The following is a 23,470-nucleotide window of genomic DNA, read 5'->3' as shown; positions in this document are numbered from 1 at the left end:
CTCATGAGAATGGCTCCTGTGTCACAGTAGACCCCAGAGAGTTAGAACGACAGCTTGAAAAGCTCCAGTGAAATCCACTTAGAACAGTGAGAACAGAATTCAATTTGTGAATCCTCTTTTCATTATTCCAGAGTTCCCCATAAATTGGGAAGAGAAACCAGTGAGACTGGTAAACTATTTCAATACCTCTTTAATAATGCTCTGAATTTATACAATAGTATGACAGATTACTGTGGATGTAAGATATGCAATGGTTCTTTATTCTCTCCACCATCATTAAGGCAAGGGCAGAAGTAGGGATAAACTTTCTCCGTGAAGGTGCTCCTGAAGGTGTAAATGTGGGTCATAGTTTTAGCATTGTAGAAGGATACCTGCCCTCCATCATAATCCAGGTATATGCCCACCTTGTTGAGGTTGTTAGTCAGTTTCATACTACAGGAAGGCAAATCCAGAGCCTTTAGATCAGTTTGGTTCCTTAGTCTTAAAAGCCAGAATCCTTGCTCAGGAGTTAGAGGACAGCTGCCCTTCCGAAGGATGGATTCTCTGACGACTCCAACTGTCCATTTTGTCTTCTTTGCTACTTCTACTTCCCAGTACCACCTTCCAGATGTGAAGCCTTTTGAGCCCAGCACAGCCACACTTGAGTCAAACCTCTCTGGATCATCAGGCATTACCTGCTTAATGTCACCATGCCACACACTGGTTCGGTTTTTGGAGAGCACTAGATTTGGGTGAGCAGTTTTAGGGTCCAGAGTTAATGGAGATAGGCCTAGTAAGAAAATAAAAGAAAGCAGGGCATGGGGGAAAAGGGATGAATGCAGGTTCCCATAGATAGTATTTACATAGACACCAGTGCTTTATCTCCCCATGCCATATACTCTTAGACAGGCAGGTAATTACTTATATACTTTATATTGTTTTGATATCCATGTGGCTATATTCTAGACATTTTTATATTTGTGGTAAAAATCAGACATTACTCTGAAGCAATTATTATACTTAATAAAAAATGCAAATAAGATAAATCTGTACTAATAAATATAAGAAAATACAAATGCTGAAAGGGTAAAGATTAGGTAAGTGGGTCCTAGGAAAGCTTTCTAAGGGCAATAAGCATTTTAGTTTTGATGTAACATCTATGAGATGTATCAGGATGCTTTGGGTAAAAAAAGGCAAAATAGGAATGAGTTAAAAACAGTAGCTTGCATGAGAGAGAAGATAAGGGCTTGCCCGTTAGAAGCAGGTGAGACTGAGCTAACTGGCACAGAATTTAGCGGACAATGGTGATAAGTTTACATTTGGTTTAATAGACACTGGAACTTTTGAGGTCTGGAATGGTTGATGCCACTGATAATCAGAATGTGGTTCACAAACGGTAATTGCCAGTCTGTGACAGGATAGTACGGAATTGAGAGTAAGCTCTTAGAAACTTTCATAGAATTCTGACAGTAATTTTGTCAGTTGATTTTGTTAAAAAACTGGGCTTGCACTTTGTAATCTTTGTTATTTTAATTCCACTTTTTCAAGTAATTAATTTATATCGTATTCTACAAACATATCAGTTTTAAAAACTGGTCCTTTATCACAGGTAATTTGACAAGTATTGGTTTAGACAAATCAATGGGCAGCAGTATAAAAAAGAATTTCTAAATAAAGAGAGATTGGAAGCATATCAGCAAGGTGACACAAATTCTAGATGTGAGATAATTGAACCTTGGCACAAAATTTGATACAGGAAACACAAAAACTATTGTATGTTCACATCATGGACACAGATACAAATATGCATACATTTGTTGTTAATGGATTTACTTATACTTGGAAGGAAGATCAATCCAGTCTGTCTGTCTCTTTTCAGAAAAGCCTGAATCTTTTCCATCATCCCAAGGATTTTTTCTTTCTAACAAGAGGTTTGAAGAATCCTGAAAATTTCTCATATAGGCTGAATCTTCTCTCTCACACAGATCCTCATCCACTTTGGGTTGTTACTTTTTCCAGTGTGAGAACTAGGATTTCTTTGGAGGTATCATAAAGAATTCCTGCCATCCTTTTAAGAACCACAGTCTGCTCTCATCACCAAACCTCTGATACCTCCAGCTAGCTCAGCCGGCCTTGACTTTGAGGATTCCTAGGAGTCAGCTTTGCATCCCTGCTTTTCTTCTTATGCCATGTTCAATCCAACAGTAAGTTCTGTCAGCTCCACATTTAAAATATATTCTGAGCCTACTCAGAATATATAGACAGATAACTTCCACAAATACCACTGGCTTCAAACTACTGCAATAGCTTTTTAACTGTTCTGTTTCCACTCTTGCCTGTCTGCAGCCTATTCTGCCCAAAACACGAATGAGATCATCCAGTTCTCCTACTCAAAATGCTCTTATGCTTCCCATCACCCAAGGTAAAATCCAGAGTCCTCACAGAGCAAACAAGACATACATGATTTACCCACTTCTCTGACCTCATTTCCCACCACTTACCACCCCCTCGCCCCATTTAGTTTGATCCAACCACCTTTGCCTTTTGGCTGTTCCTTGAACATACTAAGCTCATTCCTACTTCAGAGACTTTACACTTTCTTTCCTTGTCCCTGAACACTCTTTCCCCATATGTTCACTCCTTCACATCATTCAGGCCTTTATTTATGCAAGTTCAATAAAATGTTAATGATAGAATCTAGGTAGGTGTAGGAGTGTTCATTGTAAAAGTCTTTAAACTTTTCAGTATGTTTAGAAATGTCCACAGTAAAACATAGGGAGAGGGGACTGTTGGCTCAGAGAGGTTTTCTCTGGCCATTCTATCTAAAATAGCATGTTCATCTGTCTATCACTGTTTGTACTCTTATCCTGCTTTATTTTCTCTCATGAATAATTATTTACTGAGTATACCATGCTTTGTTTTCTTCACAGTAGTTATCACTATGTGAAATTATTTACTTGTTCATTGTCTCTTCCACTGGAGTGTAGTCTCTAGAAGGGCAGGGACCATATCTGTTTTGTTTCCTCATATATCTTCAAAATTTGGAACTGTTCCTAGGTATTCAAGTAACTATTTGTTAAACAAATAAACGAACTTCAATTAGAGTTCCATTTGAAACCTTGACACTAATTAATTTCACCATGCTTCATACTCCTGTTATCCTTGGTATAAACGCCCAGAATGTAGACTCCTCTGATGATTTATTCTCTACTGTACTTTTATCCCCACTCTTCTGTTCTTTACCTCCTCTGCCTTCACCCATCCTTCCACTGTTCCCACCCAACCCTTTCCACTCTGCCCTTTAGAACTACCTCCCTAATTATCTCTCTTGCATCCTCAGTTTACAGAATTCTCTCATCACCTCCTTAATTTAACATAAATCTGGCTGGTTCTTCCAAAAAGCAAACTAACTAACTAAAAACCAGCTCCCAGAAGTTCATGAGACTATTCGTTTTCTAAATTCAGATGCCAGAGATCAGGTTGCCACCACTGCTACTTCCAGACCCCTACTCTACTCCTCATCCTCATGTAAAAACATCACTCTTCATTTGAGACTCTTGTCATTCCATTTCATATTTCCTTCTATCTCTATTTGATGCTATTATGTACAAAGTTCCTGGTTATACCCCCTGCACTTTGGGTTAACCTTACTTCTCTACCCCAAATCCAGCCCATCATCTCAAGTGATTTTACTATCTTTTAGATATAGCTACTCTTCTATTCTTGAATGTCCTTGACTTTACTGCTGGTGACTTTTGACTCCATTACATCTAAGCTGTCCATATCAATGACTATATTCTGGATCTTGTAGTCATCAGGAACTATTCATTCTCTAAAATCTTCAATTCAGGTATGCCATACTCTTTTTTTTTTTTTTTTTTTGCTGTACGCGGGCCTCTCACTGCTGTGGCCTCTCCCGCCGCGGAGCACAGGCTCTGGACACGCAGGCCCAGTGGCCATGGCCCACGAGCCCAGCCGCTCCATGGCATGTGGGATCCTCCCAGACCGGGGCATGAACCCGCGTCCCCTCATCGTCAGGTGGACTCCCAACCACTGCACCACCAGGGGAGCCCCATACTCTTTATTTTTTGAGCTTTCTCACTCTCATCTCTCCCTACAACCATTACTTGACTTCATTAACATCTCTAGTCCCCTATCTCTCTTTATTATCTCTTTGCTTCCTGGCTTAAAATCCTTCCCTAAACAGTTAGCAGTGATAGCTTTGTTGCCAATAGCCTCAACACTTATCCTCTTATGCTATTTCTGCAGCATCTGCCATGCAACTCTCCAACCTTGGATTTATTCAGCTATTCAAATTAACACTCCAATTCCTGACCATTGCAGGAGGAAAATCACAAAATTGTGCACACAGGTACCACTACAAATTCATTATTTCCACTCTATGCTTGGCCATCAGCCCTGCCCAGAACTCTTATATTTCCCAAATCAAATCCTCTTCAATTCCTCACAACAGCAATTTCAAACCTTCAACTCCCACCTCAAACCCTTATTCCACCACTTCCCTCCTCACTCCCAGGCAGAAGACTTCATCTCCTGTTTCACAGAGAAGCTTCAGTACATCTTATAGGAATCCTTCAATTCTTCCCACTCATACTGCAAACCCCACCCCACAGAATTGTTCACTTCTACCATCTTTATCTCCTCTCCAGTTTCAGAGGAAACTGTGGAAAGTCAATACCTCTCTCTGCTGTAGCTCTCACTCTTCCCTACTTCCACCAATTATTCCCTTTCTTATACCGTTGATTTCTGCCTTTCTGCAGGCTACTTCCCTTCAGCATGTTTTCCATTCATACATCTTCCTTCTTAGTGAAACTTCTCAAATGAGTGATCTATTCACTTCATTACTGCCTCATTCCAAATTACTCCTGAACCCTACACAATAACTTCTACTCATTCCACTCTTTTGAAATTGGCCTTGCCAAAGTCACCAGTTGTTGTTGTTGTTTTTTTTTTTTTTTTCTTTTTGCGGTATGCGGGCCTCTCACTGTGTGGCCTCTCCCGTTGCGGAGCACAGGCTCCGGACGCGCAGGCCCAGAGGCCATGGCTCACGGGCCCAGCCGCTCCGCGGCATATGGGATCCTCCCAGACCGGGGCACGAACCCGTATCCCCTGCATCGGCAGGCGGACTCTCAACCACTGCGCCACCAGGGAGGCCCCAGTTGTTGTTTAAAATATCTCTTTTCCAGTCATTTTCTAAATTGATCTTCGCATTTGGCGTGAATGACCATTCCCTTCTCTTTGACAGTCTCTTTGTTTTAGATTCCACGTGGACTTCATTTCCTGTTTTTTCTTTTATTTCTGTTGCCAGAATTCCTCAGTCTCTTCTGAGGCTTCATTGACCTTCATCTGTTGTTATTCTCTATAACATGCTTTCTCTTTGACTGCATGTTCTCAGTTTCCTTAGGAAATCTCACTTACATGAATAGCTTCAGCTACCCACACTCTATATTGATTATTCCAGCCCTGGCTTCTCTCCTAAGCTCCAGTTAGAATAATTACCCATTTGAATATATTCACTTAGTTGTCCTGTAGGTCAACACAACATGGCCCAAACTGAACTTATCAGCACCCTCCAAAATCTGCATCTCCTGTATTTCCATCCTTGACATCACCTTTCTCTATCCCTTACCACCAGTTACTGTCCTGTATATTTCAGCTCCAGGAATTCTGTCTCCAGAATCTGTTCTTTATTTTTCCATTCCCATTCCCATGCCTCTGGCTTACATCTTAATAATGTTTCACCTAGAGGGTTGCTACAGACTCTAACTTGGTCTTCTAGCCTTTCCTGAGGAGCAGAAACTATGTCTTTTATTTCCATATCCTTGGAGCCCAACTTAATGCTTAGCATGTAGTAGGCCCTCTAGAAGAGTGTGTTGAATGAATGAGTGAACTTTGGTGATATTTTACTAATACACACAAAACTAAAGGAAATATATTAAAATATTTTAAGTTAAACAATTCCCTACCCTGGAATACATGAAAAGCCATATTGTCATGGTTGCTTTTTCACTGCAGTGGCATAGTTAAGTACTTTCAACAAAGACCAAACAGCCCACAAAGCCTAAAATATTTACTGTCTGACCCTTTACAGAAGTATCAGCCCCATCCTAAAGCAACAGCCTCATCTATAAGGCAGGAAAGAAGAAAATATGAATCTGCAGAATAAGCAAAGGCCTAGAAATAAGAAGTATAAAGTATATTTTACCAGCGTTTGACCATGGTACATTATTATTAAAATAGCCGTCTATTAAATAAATCCCATTTGATTTTCTTAAATGTAAAATTATACCAAAAAGAAAAAAATCAGTTTGTGCTTTAAATGATTGCTAAAAGTGAAATTAGATTTTACAGGCAATGAATACAAGAAGAAAAACACTGTGATCCTGAGACAGCTAGAATTTGCAGGGTAGAGTAACACAGAGGAGGGAGCTGTACATAGAGTTTCAAACATCTACAAAGGGATTCCCTCAAGGCTGTGGCTGAATATTGCCACATGCGTGCAGTGAAACTCATTAAGTCCAGGGAGAAAATCTCCAGAAAGCAGTAGGCCTAATAATTTCTAGAGCTCACACAAGACTGGGAATAGTTTTCAATCCTGTCAGCCAGAATGGAAAAATGTTATAGTATGTAGAACATCAGACAGAGTACTCAGAAGGTTAATACCTTAGAAAATTGGCAAAATTAACCCTAGATTAAAGGCTGCTCTTGAACCACTCTAACAAAGCTTAAAGGCTCATCAAAGCTTAAAGTGTCAAAAGGAACAAAGTTATTTCAAATAACTTCACTAAATGCCAAAGTTAAATCCATAGAGCTTAAAGGATTACAACAAAATTCAGCAAATAGCAGTGTAAAACTGATCATGTTTGACAGCCAGAAGAGACAAATCTCCCATGCAGAATTCCAAATAATTTATGTAGATACTCCACCCTCAAGGAGGAGGGAGCATAACTACCTACTCCTTAAGTGTGGGCTACACATAGTAACTTGCTTCCAAAGTATACAGTATGGAAAAGGGAGGGGGGAAAAACTTTACAGTGGAGAAACTTGACAAACACTACCTCAGCTAGGTGATTAAAGCCAACATCAACAGTCGTAAATTTGTTGACAGTATGTATGCTTGATATGATGTGATGAAAATGGCACTTTAACTCTGTGGTCTTCCTCTCAATAACTCATAACCCTGGTCTTATCATGAGAAAATCATCAGACAGATTGCAGTAATGTGGCATCCTACAAAATACATGACCAGTATTCCTCAAAACTGTCAAAGTCATCAAAAACATGGAAAGTCTGAGAAACTGTCACAGCCAAGAAGAGCTTAAAGAAACATGACAACTAAATGTAATGTGGAACCTTAGATGGGATCCTGGAATAGAAAAATGACATTAGGTAAAAAAATAAGGAAATCTGAAGAAACTATTGACTTTAGTTAATAGTAATGTATTAGTATTGATTCATTAATTATAAATCATGTATCACACTAAATATAAGATAATAATAATATAAACTAGGAATGAGGTATACAAGAACTCTCTGTACTATCTTTTCAATTTTTCTGTAAATCTAAAAGTATTCTAAAAAAATTAAGTCAGGGCCTCCCTGGTGGCGCAGTGGTTGAGAGTCCGCCTGCCGATGCAGGGGATACGGGTTCGTGCCCCGGTCTGGGAGGATCCCATATGCCGCGGAGCGGCTGGGCCCGTGAGCCATGGCCGCTGAGCCTGCGCGTCCGGAGCCTGCGCGTCCGGAGCCTGCGCGTCCGGAGCCTGTGCTCCGCAACGGGAGAGGCCACAACAGTGAGAGGCCCGCATACCGAAAAAAAAATAAAAATAAAAAAAAAAAAAAAAAAAAAAAAAATTAAGTCAATTAAAAATTTTTTAAAATACCAGCCATGCAAAGCAGCAGGAAAATATGACCTACAGTCTCAAGAAGCTCACGCAATAACAACATGTTAGAAATTACAATAGTGGTGGAATTAGCAAAGACATTAAAACAGCTATTATATATATCTTCCATTTGCATGAGAACGTAGACAAAACAATAACATGGTATGGAGAGAAACTGAAGATATAAAAAGACCCAACTTTTTGAAGAAATGAAAGGTATCTGAAATGAAAAACATCATGAACAGGATTAACAGAAGATTAGACAGTGCAGGTGAAAAGATGAGAGAACTGGGCTTCCCTGGTGGCGCAGTGGTTGAGAGTCCACCTGCCAATGCAGGGGACACGGGTTCGTGCCCCCGTCCAGGAAGATCCCACATGCTGCGGAACGGCTGGGCCCGTGAGCCATGGCCGCTGAGCCTGCGAGTCCGGAGCCTGTGCTCTGCGGCGGGAAAGGCCACAGCAGTGAGAGGCCCGTGTACTGCCAAAAAAAAAAAAAAAAAAAAAAAAAAGATGAGAGAACTTGAATAGCAAGAGAAGCTATTCAAAATGAAGCACAGAAAGAAAAAAGGCTAAAAAATGCTCAACATCAATGACAAGTGAGACAATTTTAGGTGGTCTAACATATGTAAAATTAGAGTTCCAGAAGGAGAGAAGAAAAGGTGGATAGGTAAAAAAAACTCTTGAAGAAATAATAGCTGACATTTTCCCAGACTTGGTGAAAACAATAAACCCATTGATCCAAGAAACTCAATGAACCACACACTAAATAAATAAAAAGAAAACACACCAAGACCCAGCATAATCAAACTGGTGGAAACAAGTGACAAAAAAAGTAACTCTTACAAGGAGAAAAGAGATAGTACATACAGAGAAATGAATATAAAAATGATAATAGACATCTCATCAGAAACTATACAAGTGAGAAAACAATGGAGTGACTTTTTATATTAGTGAAAAGAAGTCCATTAACCCAGAATTCTATATGAGGGGATATATCTTTCAAAAAAATAAGGTAAAATAAAACTGTGGTGGTATCCAAACATTGTCAAGAGAAAACGCAATATGTAGTGAAAGATGAACAAAGTGACATAAAAATGGAGATTGATATTAAGAGAAACAAAAAGAGTCTTCTAGATCAGCGTGGACAGTACTCCATATGGATGAACCAGAAGCCGAAGTGGGGGAAAAAGAAAAGCTGAAGGCAAAGTGAAAGAAAGAAAAGGGGGAAAGCAAAGCAAAAGCAGTAAAGGCAGTGAAAGGGTTTGGCCTGGTAGACTCTTAAAAATGAAAAATGTCACATGGGATAGATCTTTGATTAGAATGTATATATTAGTTTCAGCTTCCACCAAATGAAAACTTTATTTCCATATTTTAACTTGGCCTTTTTCTATTTAAAAGCAGCATAACTTCTCAAATTTGTTTTGGGAACTTTAATAAAATATCTTTTTTGATGGAGTTAAAAAAATCAAAAAGATCGACATTATCAAGTTTTAGCAAGGATTTGGAGAAACCGGGACTCTCATCCACTGGAGGTGGGAATTAAGATGGTACCACCACTTAAGAAAAAAAATGTGATAGTTTCTTATAGTTAAGCATATACCTAACATACAACCTAGCAATCCCATCACTAGATATTTACCCTAAAGAAATTAAAACACAAAGATTTGTAAACAAATGTTCAGGCAAGTTTATTCATACTAGCCATAAACTAGAAACTACCCAAATGTCCATCAGTTGGTGAATGAATAAGCAAATTGTGATGTATCCATAAAATACAGTGATTGATACATGCAACAACATAGGTGAATCTCAAAAAGCATTTTGCTAAGTGAAAAAAGCCAGACAGAAAAGACTACATAATGTATGGTTCCACTTATATGAGATTTTAGAAAAGACAACTAAAGTGAAATAAAGTAAATCAGTGAGTGTCAGTGGCTGAGGCTAGAAGAAAAGGGTTGACTGCAAAGGGGTATGCGGGAACTTTCTGGGATGACAGAAATTTTCTATATCTTGATTTTGGAGATGTTTACATAAGTGTATATATTTGTCAAACTCATCAAATTGTACTTTACAATTGGTGAATTTTATTCTGTGTTAATTATACCTCAGTACTGTTTTTTTTCAGTGTCAGTCACCTGGAAAAATTAACAGGAATAGATTTGTGATTTTCATTAAATCAGTAACTACAAATAATAATGAGTCTATATGAAGTCTATAAAAAACTTTATTTAGAGCTTTATTTCTGTAATGATTTTTATAGATCTCTAAACATTCTCCTAAGATGAGATAACTCCATGTTATAAACATCAAGTACAAGAGGAACTGTATTCATACACACAATGAGTATGTACAGTAACCTCCTCCTCCAGGGCAGAGATGCCTCAGGGACTTACATAACTGTTTTAGAAAAACATTAAAATATTGGTTGTCACATTTGATAGAACAATCAAACAAAATCGTAGGCTGAGAAGTAATTCGGACATCAGTCTCTGTTTACCAGTACAAAGTCATAAATTCTTAGATGACGGTAAGAGAAGAAATTCAGTCATACCAACTAGCCTTCTTTTGGCTAAACTTCACCCCTCCCTCTGTCCAGACTCTAACGTACTATTTAGGGCCACAGAAGACATCCCACAGATGAAACATAAAGTGGGAGCCCCAGGAACAAATAACTACTACCCACTGATACCTGGAGAGAGAGTGGACTGCATTTCCCTCCACATCATATACTGGATGGGACCTTTGAACAGGCCTGGGTTCAGCTTTCTGGAGATAAGCTCTCTGGGTGCCAGCACCCTCATTCCTTGCTCCAAGCTGCAGGGGACATAAATCATTTATTCTTAGACATCCTCCAGGGACTGAAGGAAGGGTATTAATACCACAGGGAAACACTTACCTATCCAAGAGAGGTGTGATGTCCTAGGAGAGGAAAGGAGAAATAGAAAGGTTAGATGCCTGTTCATCAGCTCCAGAAATTTCTTTGGTCATACTGGCCACCACCAGAATTTGATGGTCAAAACTGCGATCCTATGCAGATGGTCCCCATCCCATTGCCACCAACTCCTCTCATCCTCCATATGCCTTTTCTGATCTTCATCCTTCATCTATCCCAGGATAAACTGGCTTACTTTGCTCTGATTTTCTAGAGTTCCCTTTTACAGGGAACAAGAAAGAAATTAAGGTTAAGCTGTTTTTACCTACACTGCCACATAGTCTCAGGAGAAAAACACAGTAGGTATTCCAACCCCAAGGCCACTTTTCCTTACTCTGACTAATTAAGCTTCTGAGCACTGAGGTAGTAACCAATGCCACTTTAGAGGTGAAGTGTGAGGAAGCAAAAATTGACCGACAGCTTTTCAAACAGGTCAATTTATGATTTCTGAGAGCCAGTAAAAGATACAACTTTTTGGCAACATTCTTACTTTTGAGAAATAAAGCTTCAAATTTCTTTATGGAGAAATATTAAAACATGCTGGTTTTAATGGCATTTTATTATCTTCTTGTCTAGGAGTGTGAAAGTAAAGCTTTCAACTGAGTATAGGGTAAAAGCAGCCTCCTGCTTTTCTCCCAAGGAACCTTAAAAGAACTATAGCAGTTTTTTTACCCTCCTGGAGGGGAAAATCTGCTTCTACATCCTTTCCAACCCTCTTTCACCCTCTGTTGTACCCATAGTCATGTTGGTATGGAGTCTCACTTTGAGAAAGTCGAAGGAATTCTGCTGTTCCATCCGTGCCTGGATGCTCACCAACATCTCCCTGGCTAGGAGGCACTGTTCTTGAATGTGGCTCAGATTCAGCTCCATCTCCTCATTCAAGGCTTTCCCCTCTTCTCGGAGCTCATTTAAAGCGTCCTTTTCTTTGCTGTGCAGGAACTGATGCAGCTTTAGAAACTCCAAGGAGATGTGTTGCTGCAGATGTAGCTTGTTTTCCTGGAAAACTCCATGATCATCACCATGGTAATTACTGAGAGTAACACCTGGGGATGGGGGCCCACACCACTAACACTCACACAACTTGGGAAATACTATAACAGGAAAATGCATGCAAATGGCTGAGTATCAACATTCAACTGTACTAAAAGGAGCCCTTTGGGAGACTTACTCTGTCTTTCCCAGCTCATTTAATAGTTCAGCACGAAATAGTCAAAAGTCATCCTAGGTTCCTATTGCAGTACTGAGGTGGTAACCAATGCCATATTAAATAAGACCGTGGGGTTAATCAAACATTTTTAAATGAATGATAATTCCCTTTTATCCAGAAGTACAAACCAATATCTACCAAGTGATGCTGTTAGACTGGGTCCATATGAGGCTGGAAGAACTGTCCTTTTTTAAGAAATCAGAACTAGGGGAGATGCCATTCCAGCTGCCAGGACAATATAGAAGAAGCAAGAGATGGGCAATGTCTGAAGCACTGAAATTGATAACTGCTACACTGGCATCTCTTTTCTTAGGTGACCTCAACATCCTCACGAGTATGCCATCTGACATCCTGGTTTCTCAGTTCCTCATCATCATTTCTAGTGATTTTTACCTTTATCTACTCGTTCTTTTAGTCACATTGAGGATTTTATCATCCCCAGCAATTGTACCATCTCTAAAATTACTTTTTATGCTCAGTTACTCAGGTACCCCTATTGCAACAATTATTGGGTCTCATTGAAACTTCCTGTTCATTGACCCCTTCATTTCCATTCATCAACTTCTCTCTCTTCATGTCCCCTATTATCCAGCTTACATTCTATGGTCAGTCATTATAATTGCACTCTTAAAATAGTCTTAACTCTCACTGTCCTCTAGGTCAGACTTTTCCATTTTTCCTTTTACCTAGTTCACCACTATCTCTCAGTCTTATTTGTTGGTTCTGTCTCCTCTGACCAAGCTCTAAATATTAGATTACTTGGTATTCTTCCCTGGGCTCTTTCCCCTTCTCATTCTACACTCTCTTTCTAGGTAATAGCCTCTCCTTTCACAACTTTAAATACAGTCTATATGCTGACTTCTTATTTTCATCCTAGAGCAACTTCTGCGCTCCAGATTCCTATACCCAACTGTCTATTTGATACCATCACTCGCCTCTCACATCTAATCAATCCCCACATGCAGGTAATTTTTATTTCCAAAGCATATGCTGAAGCTATTTATTTCTTTTGATCTCTACTGCCTTGTTCTAGTCCAAGCCATCATCATTCTCTGGGATCACTGCCGCAGCCCTCTGCTAACCATTATCCTTGTCATTGTCTTTCTCCAATCCATACTCCACACAGCCACCAGAATGATGCTTTCAAAATGAGATGAAGCCATGTCCTATTTAAACCCTTTCATGACTTCTCATTATTCACAGGAAGAAGTTCAAAATTCCTAACATTATCTACAAGGGCCTACATGATTGGCCCCACATCTGCCTTTTCAGTCTCATCTTGCTTACCATGATCCAGCTTAATTGGCCTTCTCTCTGTTTAACATAGCAGCTAACTTCCTGTCTCAGAACTTTTCCATACGCTCTTTCCTCTTCACAGAACATTTTCCAGGCAATTTCCTTCATATTCACCTCACCCAGTTCACTTGACTAAGGATAACACTTATCCTTTCAATTCTCAATTTTTTATAAGTGGCTTCTTCAAAGAACACCCAGTCTAGATTAGGTTCTCCATTTATATGCTCTAATATATCCTATATTTTCATTTATAGTAGTTACCACAGTTGTTGTTTTATTGTTATTGGTGGGATTGTTTAATTAACATCTGTCTCCCACCATGGTAGGAATATAGTATCTAGTATAATACCTGACCCACTCAATAAATATTTGTTGAATGAATGAATGTTGACTGTAACAGCTGAACTAGGAACTCTTACAACAAGAACAAGATTCTCTTGAGACATCATTTCCATCTATCCTTCTTCTTTCCCTCATTGTACATATTTCTTCTTCCAGATGCCAAATGCCAGAGAAGACACCCCTCTACAGAATAATTAATGAAGAAACAGAACTCCCAGTTTATTCCCCCAACCTAGGAACTGATTTGCCAAGTCTCTAACCATTAAGCTCCTGTGAAGTTGAAAGTATAAGCAATAGTTTTATTTAGTTTTAGGGAAGCTAGGAAAGATCAAATCAGATGAGAAAAGACAGCAATCTGAGAGACCTTGGTTCAAAGGTGCGTGGTATGTAAAGGTACCTTTCCACCCACATAGCTGAAGTTACAAGGAGGGTATATTCTGGTTGTATCTCATAACCCCTCTATCCTGTTCCTCACCTTGTGAGCAGCAATAGCATCTTTCTGCATGTTCCTCAGGGACTGAAGTTCCTTCAGGGTTGCCTCCAGTTGACCCTGATGGATGGTAAGCTCCTTCTGGGAATACCATGTTGAATTAACACAAGGTAATTGAGAGATAAAGGGCCATAAGGGACATCTCCCCCAAAGCCCCAGGGTGTCAGGGGGAAAAAAAGCAAGCTCTTGTTACAAAAGTCTCCTTTACCCTGTATCGTAATTCCTGTCTCTTCCAAAAATTGTGAAGAAAATTACAAGCTGCAGAAAAACTTAGTTTATCTTCTTATTAGCTAACTTCAGGGGTTTGAAGAAGATAACAGAGCTCTATATATTTTCTACTCTAGTTACACTGTTCTCACTATCTATACTTTTACTTGCATTGTTCTCACTTAAAACACTCATTTCTACCTTCTGCCCATCCAAATTCAAATAATTTTCCAGTTCAAGCTTTCTTTCACCATGCCTCCCCTGACTATTTCAGTTTTCTCTAATCTCCTCTGAAATTCTAAACATTTGTGAATTACAAATGTGACAAAAATTTAGCTCACAACAGTAGACTATCTTATATTGCTTTGGTTGTTTTATTCATTTTAAACTTGACTAAATTTCAAGACTTTTATAACAAAAGCAGTATCTTATATGTCCTTATTCTGTACAGTGTCTAGTAGAATGCTGTCGTGGCAGGGTTTGGGTAAATATTTGATTGACTGAGGGAGTAGACCAGAGCTCCTTCACTGCTTTCCTATAATTGGCAACTATAGAAAAAGAACTTTGCAAGATATGTTGTATTTTCTGGGCACTCTGAGCTTTCTAGTAATCATCTGAATAAAGGGGTGGTATTGGAAGAGAGAAGAAGTCCAACAAAAGATTTTTCCCAGCCTTCCTAAGGAATTGCTCAAGATTGCTCAAAACCCAGGGCTCACCCACCGTGAAGAAACGGACAGCATCAGAGATCTGCAGGAATTCTTTAGACTGCCCCACAGACAATCGAACATCTTTGCATTGAAAGCATATCAGTTTCCCGTCTGGCTTACTGAACAGTTTCAGGTTCTCTCCATGCTCTGGGCACTGTGGATGGCCCTTGAGTAGGGGTAGCTTCTTCATCTTCTCTACCAGCTTCTCCAGTACAAGGTTAAATGTACAGTTGCTGTATTGACATAGCATTTTACACTCAGGACAGAATGTTTCTTTTGCTTGCTGCTTCCAAAAGTTTTGGATACAAGACTGACAGAAGTTGTGGCCACAGCTTAGCATCAGTGGATCACGAAACCAATCATTACACAGTGGACAGTGTAACTCCATAGTAATATCTTGTATCTGCACTTTAGAGGGTATCTGGGTGATGAAATCATTCACTTCAACGTAGTTGTCTGGGTCAGTGTTGACGGAGGGGTTGGAAGATACCTTTGGAAAAGAACAGCTAAAATGAGTTTCTCTTTCTTATTGCCCATTTCAGCATTCCAGGATAGTGGGCTCTGTTCCTAAAGGAGCTGAGAATTGGTGCAGTCAGAGTAAAAGCACCATAATCTTTTCTTTGAAAGTGATCAATAAATTCATTGTTATCTAACATCATAGTTTATTACTACTCCCAACATTATTAAACTTTAATAGAGAACCAAGGCAGAAGAAGAAAGAGTACTCAGTCAAAGAAATGTATTTTGTTGTACATCGCTTCTTCCACCCACTTTCTCTATGTATCAGCTGAAAGTTTTACTTCCAACTTCTGTTCTACTAGTTATTCCCTTTTTGTTTTGTTTTGTTTTCTGGAAGTCATATGCAAAGAATTGGAAGATCAGTCCGATTCCTCAGTCAGTGGCATAGTATCACCAACCATAATATCATCCAGGCCCTCCACCCATCCTTTTTAAAAAACACATTACAGAAATAACATTTATACAGAAAAATGCAGAATCATAAGTGTACAACTCAATAACTTTTCACAAAATGAACACATCTATGTGATCATCACCCCAATCAAGAAACATTTTCAGCATCCCAGAAGCTCCTCATATGCCTGCTTCAAGTCACTATCCCTCATCAAGGTTGACCCCCATCCTGACTTCCAACACTATACATTAGTTTTGCCTGTTTTTGAATTTTATATAAATGCAGCCATGCAATATATACTCTTTTGTTGTTGGCTTCTTTGGTCAACATTATATTTGTGAGATTTATTCATATTGTTCTATATAATGGTGGTCCATTCATCCTCATTGCTGTATAGTATCCATTGTGTAAATATACCATAATTTATTTCTCCATTCTACTGTTGATAGACTTTTAGGTAATTACCAGTGTGGAGCTATTATAAATAGTGTTGCTAAGAACATTCCTGCTCATGTTCTTTGGTGAAAAAATGTTATATACAGACATACCTTGGAGATGTTGCAGGTTGGGTTCCATACCACCACAATAAAGTGAATATCACAGTAAAGTGAGTAACACAAAATTTTTGGTTTTCCAGTGCATATAAAAGTTATTACTGTAGTCTTTTACATGTGCAATAACATGATGTCTAAAAAATGTACATACCTTAATTAAAAATACTATATGGCTAAAATATGCTAACCATCATCTGAGCCTTCAGTGAGTGATAATCTTTTTGCTAGTGGAGAGTCTTGCCTTGATGTTGACAGCTGATCAGGGTGGTGGTTGCTGAAGGCTGGGGTGGCTATGGCAGTTTCTTAGAATAAGACAACAATGAAGTTTTCTGCATCGATTGACTCTTCCTTTCATTAATGATTTCTCTTTAGCATGCAATGCTGTTGATAACATTTTACCCACAGTAGAACTTCTTTCAAAATTAGAATCAGGGCTTCCCTGGTGGCACAGTGGTTGAGAGTCTGCCTGCCGATGCAGGGGACACGGGTTCGTGCCCCGGTCCGGGAAGATCCCACATGCCGGGGAGTGGCTGGGCCCGTGAGCCGTAGCCGCTGAGCCTGCGCGTCCGGACTGTGTGCTCCGCAACGGGAGAGGCCACAACAGTGAGAGGCCCGCCTACCGGAAAAATAAATAAATAAATAAAATTAAAAAATTAGAATCAATCCTCTCAAACCTTGCTACTACTTTGTCAACTAATTTTATGTAATATTCTAAACCCTTTGTTGTCATATCAACACTCTTTACAGCATCTTCACCAGGAGTAGGTTTTATCTCAGGAAACCACTTTTTTCCTCATCCATAACAAGCAACTCTTCATCTATTAAAGTTTAATCATGAGATTGCAGCAATTCAGTCACATCTTCAGGCTCCACTTCCGATTCTAGTTCTCTTGCTGTTTCCACCACATCTGCAGGTACTTCCTCCACTGAAGTTTTGAAACCCTCAAAGTCATCCATGCAGGTTGGAATCAACTTCTTCCAAACTCCTGTGTATGTTAATATTTTGACCTCTTCCCACGAATCATGAATGTTCTTAGTGGCATCTAGAATGGTGAATCCTTTCCAGAAGGCTTTCAATCTACTTTGCCCAGATCCATCAGAGGAATCACCATCTAAGGCAGCTATAGCCTTACAAAATGTATTTCTTATATGGTAAGACTTGAAAGTCGAAATTACTCCTTGATCCACGGGCTGCAGAATGGATGTCATGTTAGCAGGCATGAAAACAGCATGAATCTCATTGTACATCTCGGTCAGAGTTGAGTGATCAGATGAATTGTCAATGATATTTTGAAAGGAATCTTTCTGAGCAGTAGGTCTCAACAGTGGACTTAAAATATTCAGTAAACCATGTTGTCAACAGATGTGTTGTCATCTAGGCTTTGTTTATAGAGCACAGGCAGAGTGGATTTAATGTAAATCTTAAGGGCCTTAGGATTTTCAGAATGGTAAATGAGCATTGGCTTCAACTTCAAGTTATCAGCTGCATTAGCCCTTAGCAAGAGAGTCAGCCTGGGCTTTGAAGATTAGAAGCCAACCATTGACGACTCCTCTCTAGCTATGAAAGTTCTAGATGGCATCTTCTTCCAATATAAGGCTGTTTTATCTACATTGAGAATCTGTTGTTTAGTGTAGTCACCTTCACCAATGATCTTAGCTAGATCTTATGGATAACTTGCTGCATCTTCTACATCAGCACTTGCTACTTCACCTTGAATTTTATGTTATGGAGATGGTTCCTTAAACCTCATGAATCAGCTTCAGCTAGATTCAAACTTTTCTTCTGCAGCTTCCTCACCTCTCTAAGCCTTCATAGGAAGAGAATTAGGGCCTTGCTCTAGATTAGGCTTTGACTTAAGGGAACATTGTGGCTGGTTTGATCTTCTATCCAGAGCACTAAAGCTTTCTCCATTATCAGCAATAAGGCTGTTTCACTTTCTTACTATTCACATGCTTATTGGAGTAGCACTTTTAATTTCCTTCAAGAACATTTTCTTTGCATTCACAACTTGGCTAACTGGCACAAGAGGCCTAGCTTTTGGCCTATCTTGGCTTTTGACATGCCTTCCTCACCAAGCTTAATCATTTCTAGCTTTTGATTTGAGGTGAGAGACATGTGACTTTTCCTTTCACTTGAACGCTTAGAGGTCATTGTAGGGTTATTAGTCAGCCAAATGTTATGTCTCAGGGAATAGGGAGGCCCAGGGAAAGGGAGAGGGACAAAGGAATGACCCATCTGTGTAGCAATCAGAACGCAAACAACCTTTATCGATTAAGTTCCCTGTTTTATGTGAGTGTGATCTGTGGGGCCTCAGAACAATTACAATAGTAACATCAAAGATCCCTAATCACAGATAACATATTATCTGTGATAATAAATAGAGTAATATATAATTATATATTTATATAATAATAAATATATATAATACCTCAGATAATTAATATAATTTGAAAGTTTGAAATATTATAAGAATTATCAAAATGTGACACAGAGACACAAAGTGAACAAATGCTTTTGGAAAAATGGCACTGATAGACTTGCACAACACAGGGTTGACACAGACCTTCAATCTGTAAAAAATGCTCAATGCTATTAATAACATTCTTGTTTGTGTCTCTTTGTGAACATGTGTAAGCATTGCTCACCTAGAAATAGCATTGCTAGATCATGGGATATGTAACTCTTTACCTTTACTAGATATACCAAACTGTTTGCCAAAATAAATGTAGCAATTTACACTCTACTAGCAGAGGATGAAAAGTTTGGTTGTTCCATATCCTCACTAACACATATTGTCAAATTTTCTATTTTTTGCCAAACCAGCAGGTATGTAATGGTACCTCAATATAACTTTAATTTGCATTTTTGTGATTACTAATGCAGTTGAACATTTTTTCACGTATTTGTGGATCCTCTTTTGTTAAGAGAAGAAGTGTCCATTTAAGTCTTTTGATCATTTTTTTCTAATGAGTTGTTTGTCCTCTTATTGATTCAGAGTAGTTCTCTATATATTCCAGATACTAGTTCTATTTTGGTTGTATTGTAAATATCTTCTCCCACCTCTCAGTATATGGCTTGTCTTTTCACCCCTATTATAGTGTCTTCCCATGAACAGAAGTTCTTAATTTTAGTGTAATTTGGTTTATAAACTCTTCTGTTTTATACTTTGCCTAGATTAAAGGTGAGTCCCTACAGAGAATATCTGTGTTTATTTCTGCTTGGAGATCCAGATTACTACCAACCTCCACTATTTTATGTTAGTATTATTGGTTTCAAGTCTCTAGATCACAAAGGGATTGTAAATTTTAAGCCTAACCCTGTATGAGGGCAAGCTTGTGGTTAAAAATTCTCTAGGGACACTCTTGTTTATCACTCAGACCCCAGATCAAGATAGTTACGTTTTTGTTTTGTTTTTTCTCTTTGCTACTCCTTCACTGAGGATGTAGCTCTTCAAATGTTTTACCTTTATTCAAGGTTCTCAGGTCCAACTACATACTTGATGTGGGTCTAAAGATTGTTAAATCTGGGTTTTCCTGAGATACACAAAAGGTCTCAGTGCAGATACAGCTCTCAGTAACTCCAGCCCATCTCACTGCTTTCCAATCTGTATTCTTTGGAATTTCTCTTTACTTTCTTTTACACTCAAGTATGCATTACAAAGGATGTTTGTTACAGCTTAACTGGTATTTCTAGATGTTCTATAGTGGTAGGTTTTCCAGGATAAATGGTTCACAGTTTTGCCAGAAATGGAACTTAAAATGTGTATCTTCAAGTAATTTTTAAAGAAAGTCTGAATAGGGAGTATATTCCATTGGAATAATTTCACTTCCAGTAGTAGTAGCCCTATTTTGTCCTAGCATTTGAATGATAGCTTGTATAGGTTTAGAACTTTCAGTTCCAAACCTTTCCCTCTCAGTACTTTATAGACATTTTCCATTATTTGCATTTAGTGTTACAGATGAGAAATCCAGTGCCAGTTTGATTCTCACTTCCTTTAGGAATGAGTTTATTTCCCTCTAGAAACTTGTAGGATTTTCTCTTTATTTGGAAATTCACAAATTTTTAGCAGGATGGCTCTAAGTTTATTTCTCTTTTCAATATTTCTCAGTATTAAGTGACCTTTTTAGCCTAAACAATCAAAACATTATTTAGCTCAGATAATTTTTATTTAACTTTATTGGTTATTTCTTCCTTTTTATCTTCTGTTTTCTTCCTTTAGACTTCATATTAGATGGACATTAACTCTACTACATCTAACATCTTTGTCTCATAATTTTTCTTTAAAGCTTCTCGCTCTCTCTCCCTCCCCCGCCCCTTTACATTCTAGGAGCATTCTTAAATTTGATATTCTAATCCACTAATTCAGTTTTGGCTGCATTCATTCTGATATTCAATCCTTTCTCAGAGCTATTTTTGGCTAGAAGGCAATCATGTTTTTAACTTCCAAGACTGCTTTCTTGTTGTTTAGTTATTCCTTTCTCAAATATTCCAGGATGAAGTTGTTCTCTTTAATCTCTATTGAGATGTAGATTAAAATTTTTTTTAGTTCTCTTTTGTTTCTGGTAGTAACTCTTGTTTCTTTTTTTTTTTTTTTGCGGTAAGCGGGCCTCTCACTGTTGTGGCCTCTCCCGTTGCGGAGCACAGGCTCCGGACGCACAGGCTCAGCGGCCATGGCTCACAGGACCAGCCGCTCCGCGGCATGTGGGATCTTCCCGCACTGGGGCACGAACCTGTGTCCCCTGCATCGGCAGACAGACTCTCAACCACTGCACCACCAGTGAAGCCCAACTCTTGTTTCTTTGTTCTGGTTATTCTGCTGGTGAGCTTGAGATTTCTCTTTCATATTGTGGGTATTACTCAAAATTTCTGATGATTCTTAAATATCCATTTTATAAATGAAAGCCTAGATCTATTAACATTGCAGTTCTGTGGGTCTCTTTGGCATATAAGAAGTTAGTGTAATGGCAGATTTAAATGAATCAGATGGAATGTGCCAAAAGATAAACATCCCTTCAGTGTGTGAAGGTCCCACGTCTGTTGTAAGAATTTGAAGTTACCAGGAACACTGTCCTGTTCTCTCTCCAGCTTTCACTCCTACACTGAGAGCATATGCCTGCATTGTTTAGGGAGAGGCTCTTGCCAGCTGTACCTGGTGCTAACACAAAGCCAGTTTACACAGAGCCAAGAACTGGTCCATCTCTGCCAACCTCTCGGTTAATACTCAATTGAACTTTCTTTAGCCTTATTCTACTGTAAGCACAGCTGACTTTGAGCTTAAAGTTATTAAAGTGTTTTGTCAGGATCTAACACTTCAACAGTCTCTCCTTCTCTAGAGTTGTGCTGCAGATTTTTTATCAGTTTGGTTTCTATACCACTAAATCCCATTTTCTTTATATCATGCAAACATTCCCCAGTGTCTTGGTCCACTCCTAGCAATTCACTATGTTCTAGCACAGTTGTGGATTTATTCTTTGTTATATATATACTTTATGAAATTTGTATGGGATTTTTGAGAAGGTGGACAGTATGTGCAGCCTGCTATCTTGAACTGTTAGTTCAAAGTAATACATTTTAAATCACAGAATTTCAAGCTTCAGTACTCTTTTATTTTTATTTAAAAAAAATATTTGGCCATGCCACATGGCATGTAGAATCTCAGTTCCCCGACCAGGGATTGAACCCACTCCCCCTGCAGTGGCAGCATGGAGTCTTAACCACTGGACCGCCAGGGAAATCCCACTTTAGTACTCTTTTAGATGCTGCATTCCTGGCTATACTCTAACTATACCACTTACATGACCACCTCTCTGTCTTTGTATAAGGCAAAGGGCCACAAATCAAGGGCAAGTTGTGGGGGAAAAAACACACAGAAAAAGTAAAAGAGGAAGAAGAGAGAAGGGCAGGAAAGATTCTTTTCTGGCCAATTAGGACCCAGATTCTGAGTGATTTAAATAAGCCAGTCTTTTTTACTCTCAAGCTGATCTCTGGAGCCAACAAATATGCCCTCACCCTACCTAGACTCAAGTGTCCAAGTCCAAACTCAGTGGACCAAGCAGGCACTATAATTACCTAGTACTTCCCACCCCTCATTTTGAGAAGAGAACTCAGGAAGAAAATACCTTCTTTCTCTGTAGTTCTGAACACTTTGGGGATTTCAATTTGCAGAGCCAGCAGAGGCTTCAGATAGACTTTAAGAACATGAGTCAATAAAGCAAGAGTAGCTTTGATAGGTCAAGCAAAGCATTAAACTGAAAAAGGATCCCAGCCCTTCCTATTGATTAATAGTAACCATTGCACACTTTTCTATAGAAGAACATTGAATTGGGCCTTTAGCAGCTGCCTGATTCATTTTATTTCCTCACTTGTACTAAATATGCTTAAGCTCTGAGTTTTAAATTTAAGTACAAAATACAGTAGATTAAAATTTTCAGTTCAGTACTGACATCACTAAATATGGCAGAGGAGGAAGTCAAGGGAGAACTCCATAAAAACAACTAATAAACTTGCAAAAACTGTCAGAATCAACCTTTGCAGAACTCCAGGACCTAGTAAAAAAAAATTATAACAACTAGGGGAAAACTAAAGGAAGAAAGAAGCTGCCACATTGTAGTAAGAATGTACTGTAGTGTTTTCATTCACTTACCATCCCTCACTCTCCAAATTGGTGGCAGCCATGAAGATGGCAGTTGCACTCGGTGCAGTTTGCTAGTGCCAGAGGAAATACATACCTTATTCTCAAAGAACTGTGGTAGTATTTTCCACTTTGTCTGGTGGCTCCCTCAAGGTTCAGAACAAGGGCTTGCCATTGTTTTGTCCAACCCAGAGAGTTCCCAGGGCTGGGGCAGCTCCTGGGAGGCTTTTGCTGAATGTACTTAAAGGCAAAAGGATTGGATACAGCAGCCTGTGGGAAGGGATAATAGGACAAGCCCAAAAATCCT

General features: G+C 39.0%; 1 protein-coding gene across 1 annotated transcript; it reads right to left on the bottom strand.

Annotated features, from left to right (window-relative positions):
- Nucleotides 1-227: 227 nt before the first annotated feature.
- Nucleotides 228-15,551, bottom strand: TRIM69 (tripartite motif containing 69). Its single transcript, XM_060098336.1, has 6 exons — nt 15,078-15,551; nt 14,136-14,231; nt 11,578-11,811; nt 10,780-10,802; nt 10,573-10,697; nt 228-769 (listed from the first exon to the last, which is right to left on the bottom strand). Exons 1-6 carry the CDS (start codon nt 15,450-15,452, stop codon nt 228-230), a joined length of 1,395 nt encoding a protein of 464 aa, XP_059954319.1. The 5' UTR covers nt 15,453-15,551.
- Nucleotides 15,552-23,470: the final 7,919 nt, after the last annotated feature.

The sequence above is a fragment of the Mesoplodon densirostris genome, chromosome 4, assembly GCF_025265405.1.
Source record: "Mesoplodon densirostris isolate mMesDen1 chromosome 4, mMesDen1 primary haplotype, whole genome shotgun sequence".
Taxonomy (NCBI): Eukaryota; Metazoa; Chordata; class Mammalia; order Artiodactyla; family Ziphiidae; genus Mesoplodon; species Mesoplodon densirostris.
The sequence above is the reverse complement of the archived record's forward strand: the minus strand, read 5'-3'. Positions and strand labels throughout refer to the sequence as shown.

What these genes read in the sequence shown, in the direction of transcription:
- TRIM69 (XM_060098336.1), bottom strand. Translation starts at nt 15,452, where the DNA reads ATGGAGTTACACTGTCCACTGTGTAATGATTGGTTTCGTGATCCACTG. An exon ending in ATTCCTTCGACTTTCTCAAA is followed by an intron (nt 10,803 to 11,577) that starts GTGAGACTCCAT and finishes TTCCTCTCCTAG; the next exon opens with GACATCACACCTCTCTTGGA. An exon ending in ATCACACCTCTCTTGGATAG is followed by an intron (nt 10,698 to 10,779) that starts GTAAGTGTTTCC and finishes TGTCCCCTGCAG; the next exon opens with CTTGGAGCAAGGAATGAGGG.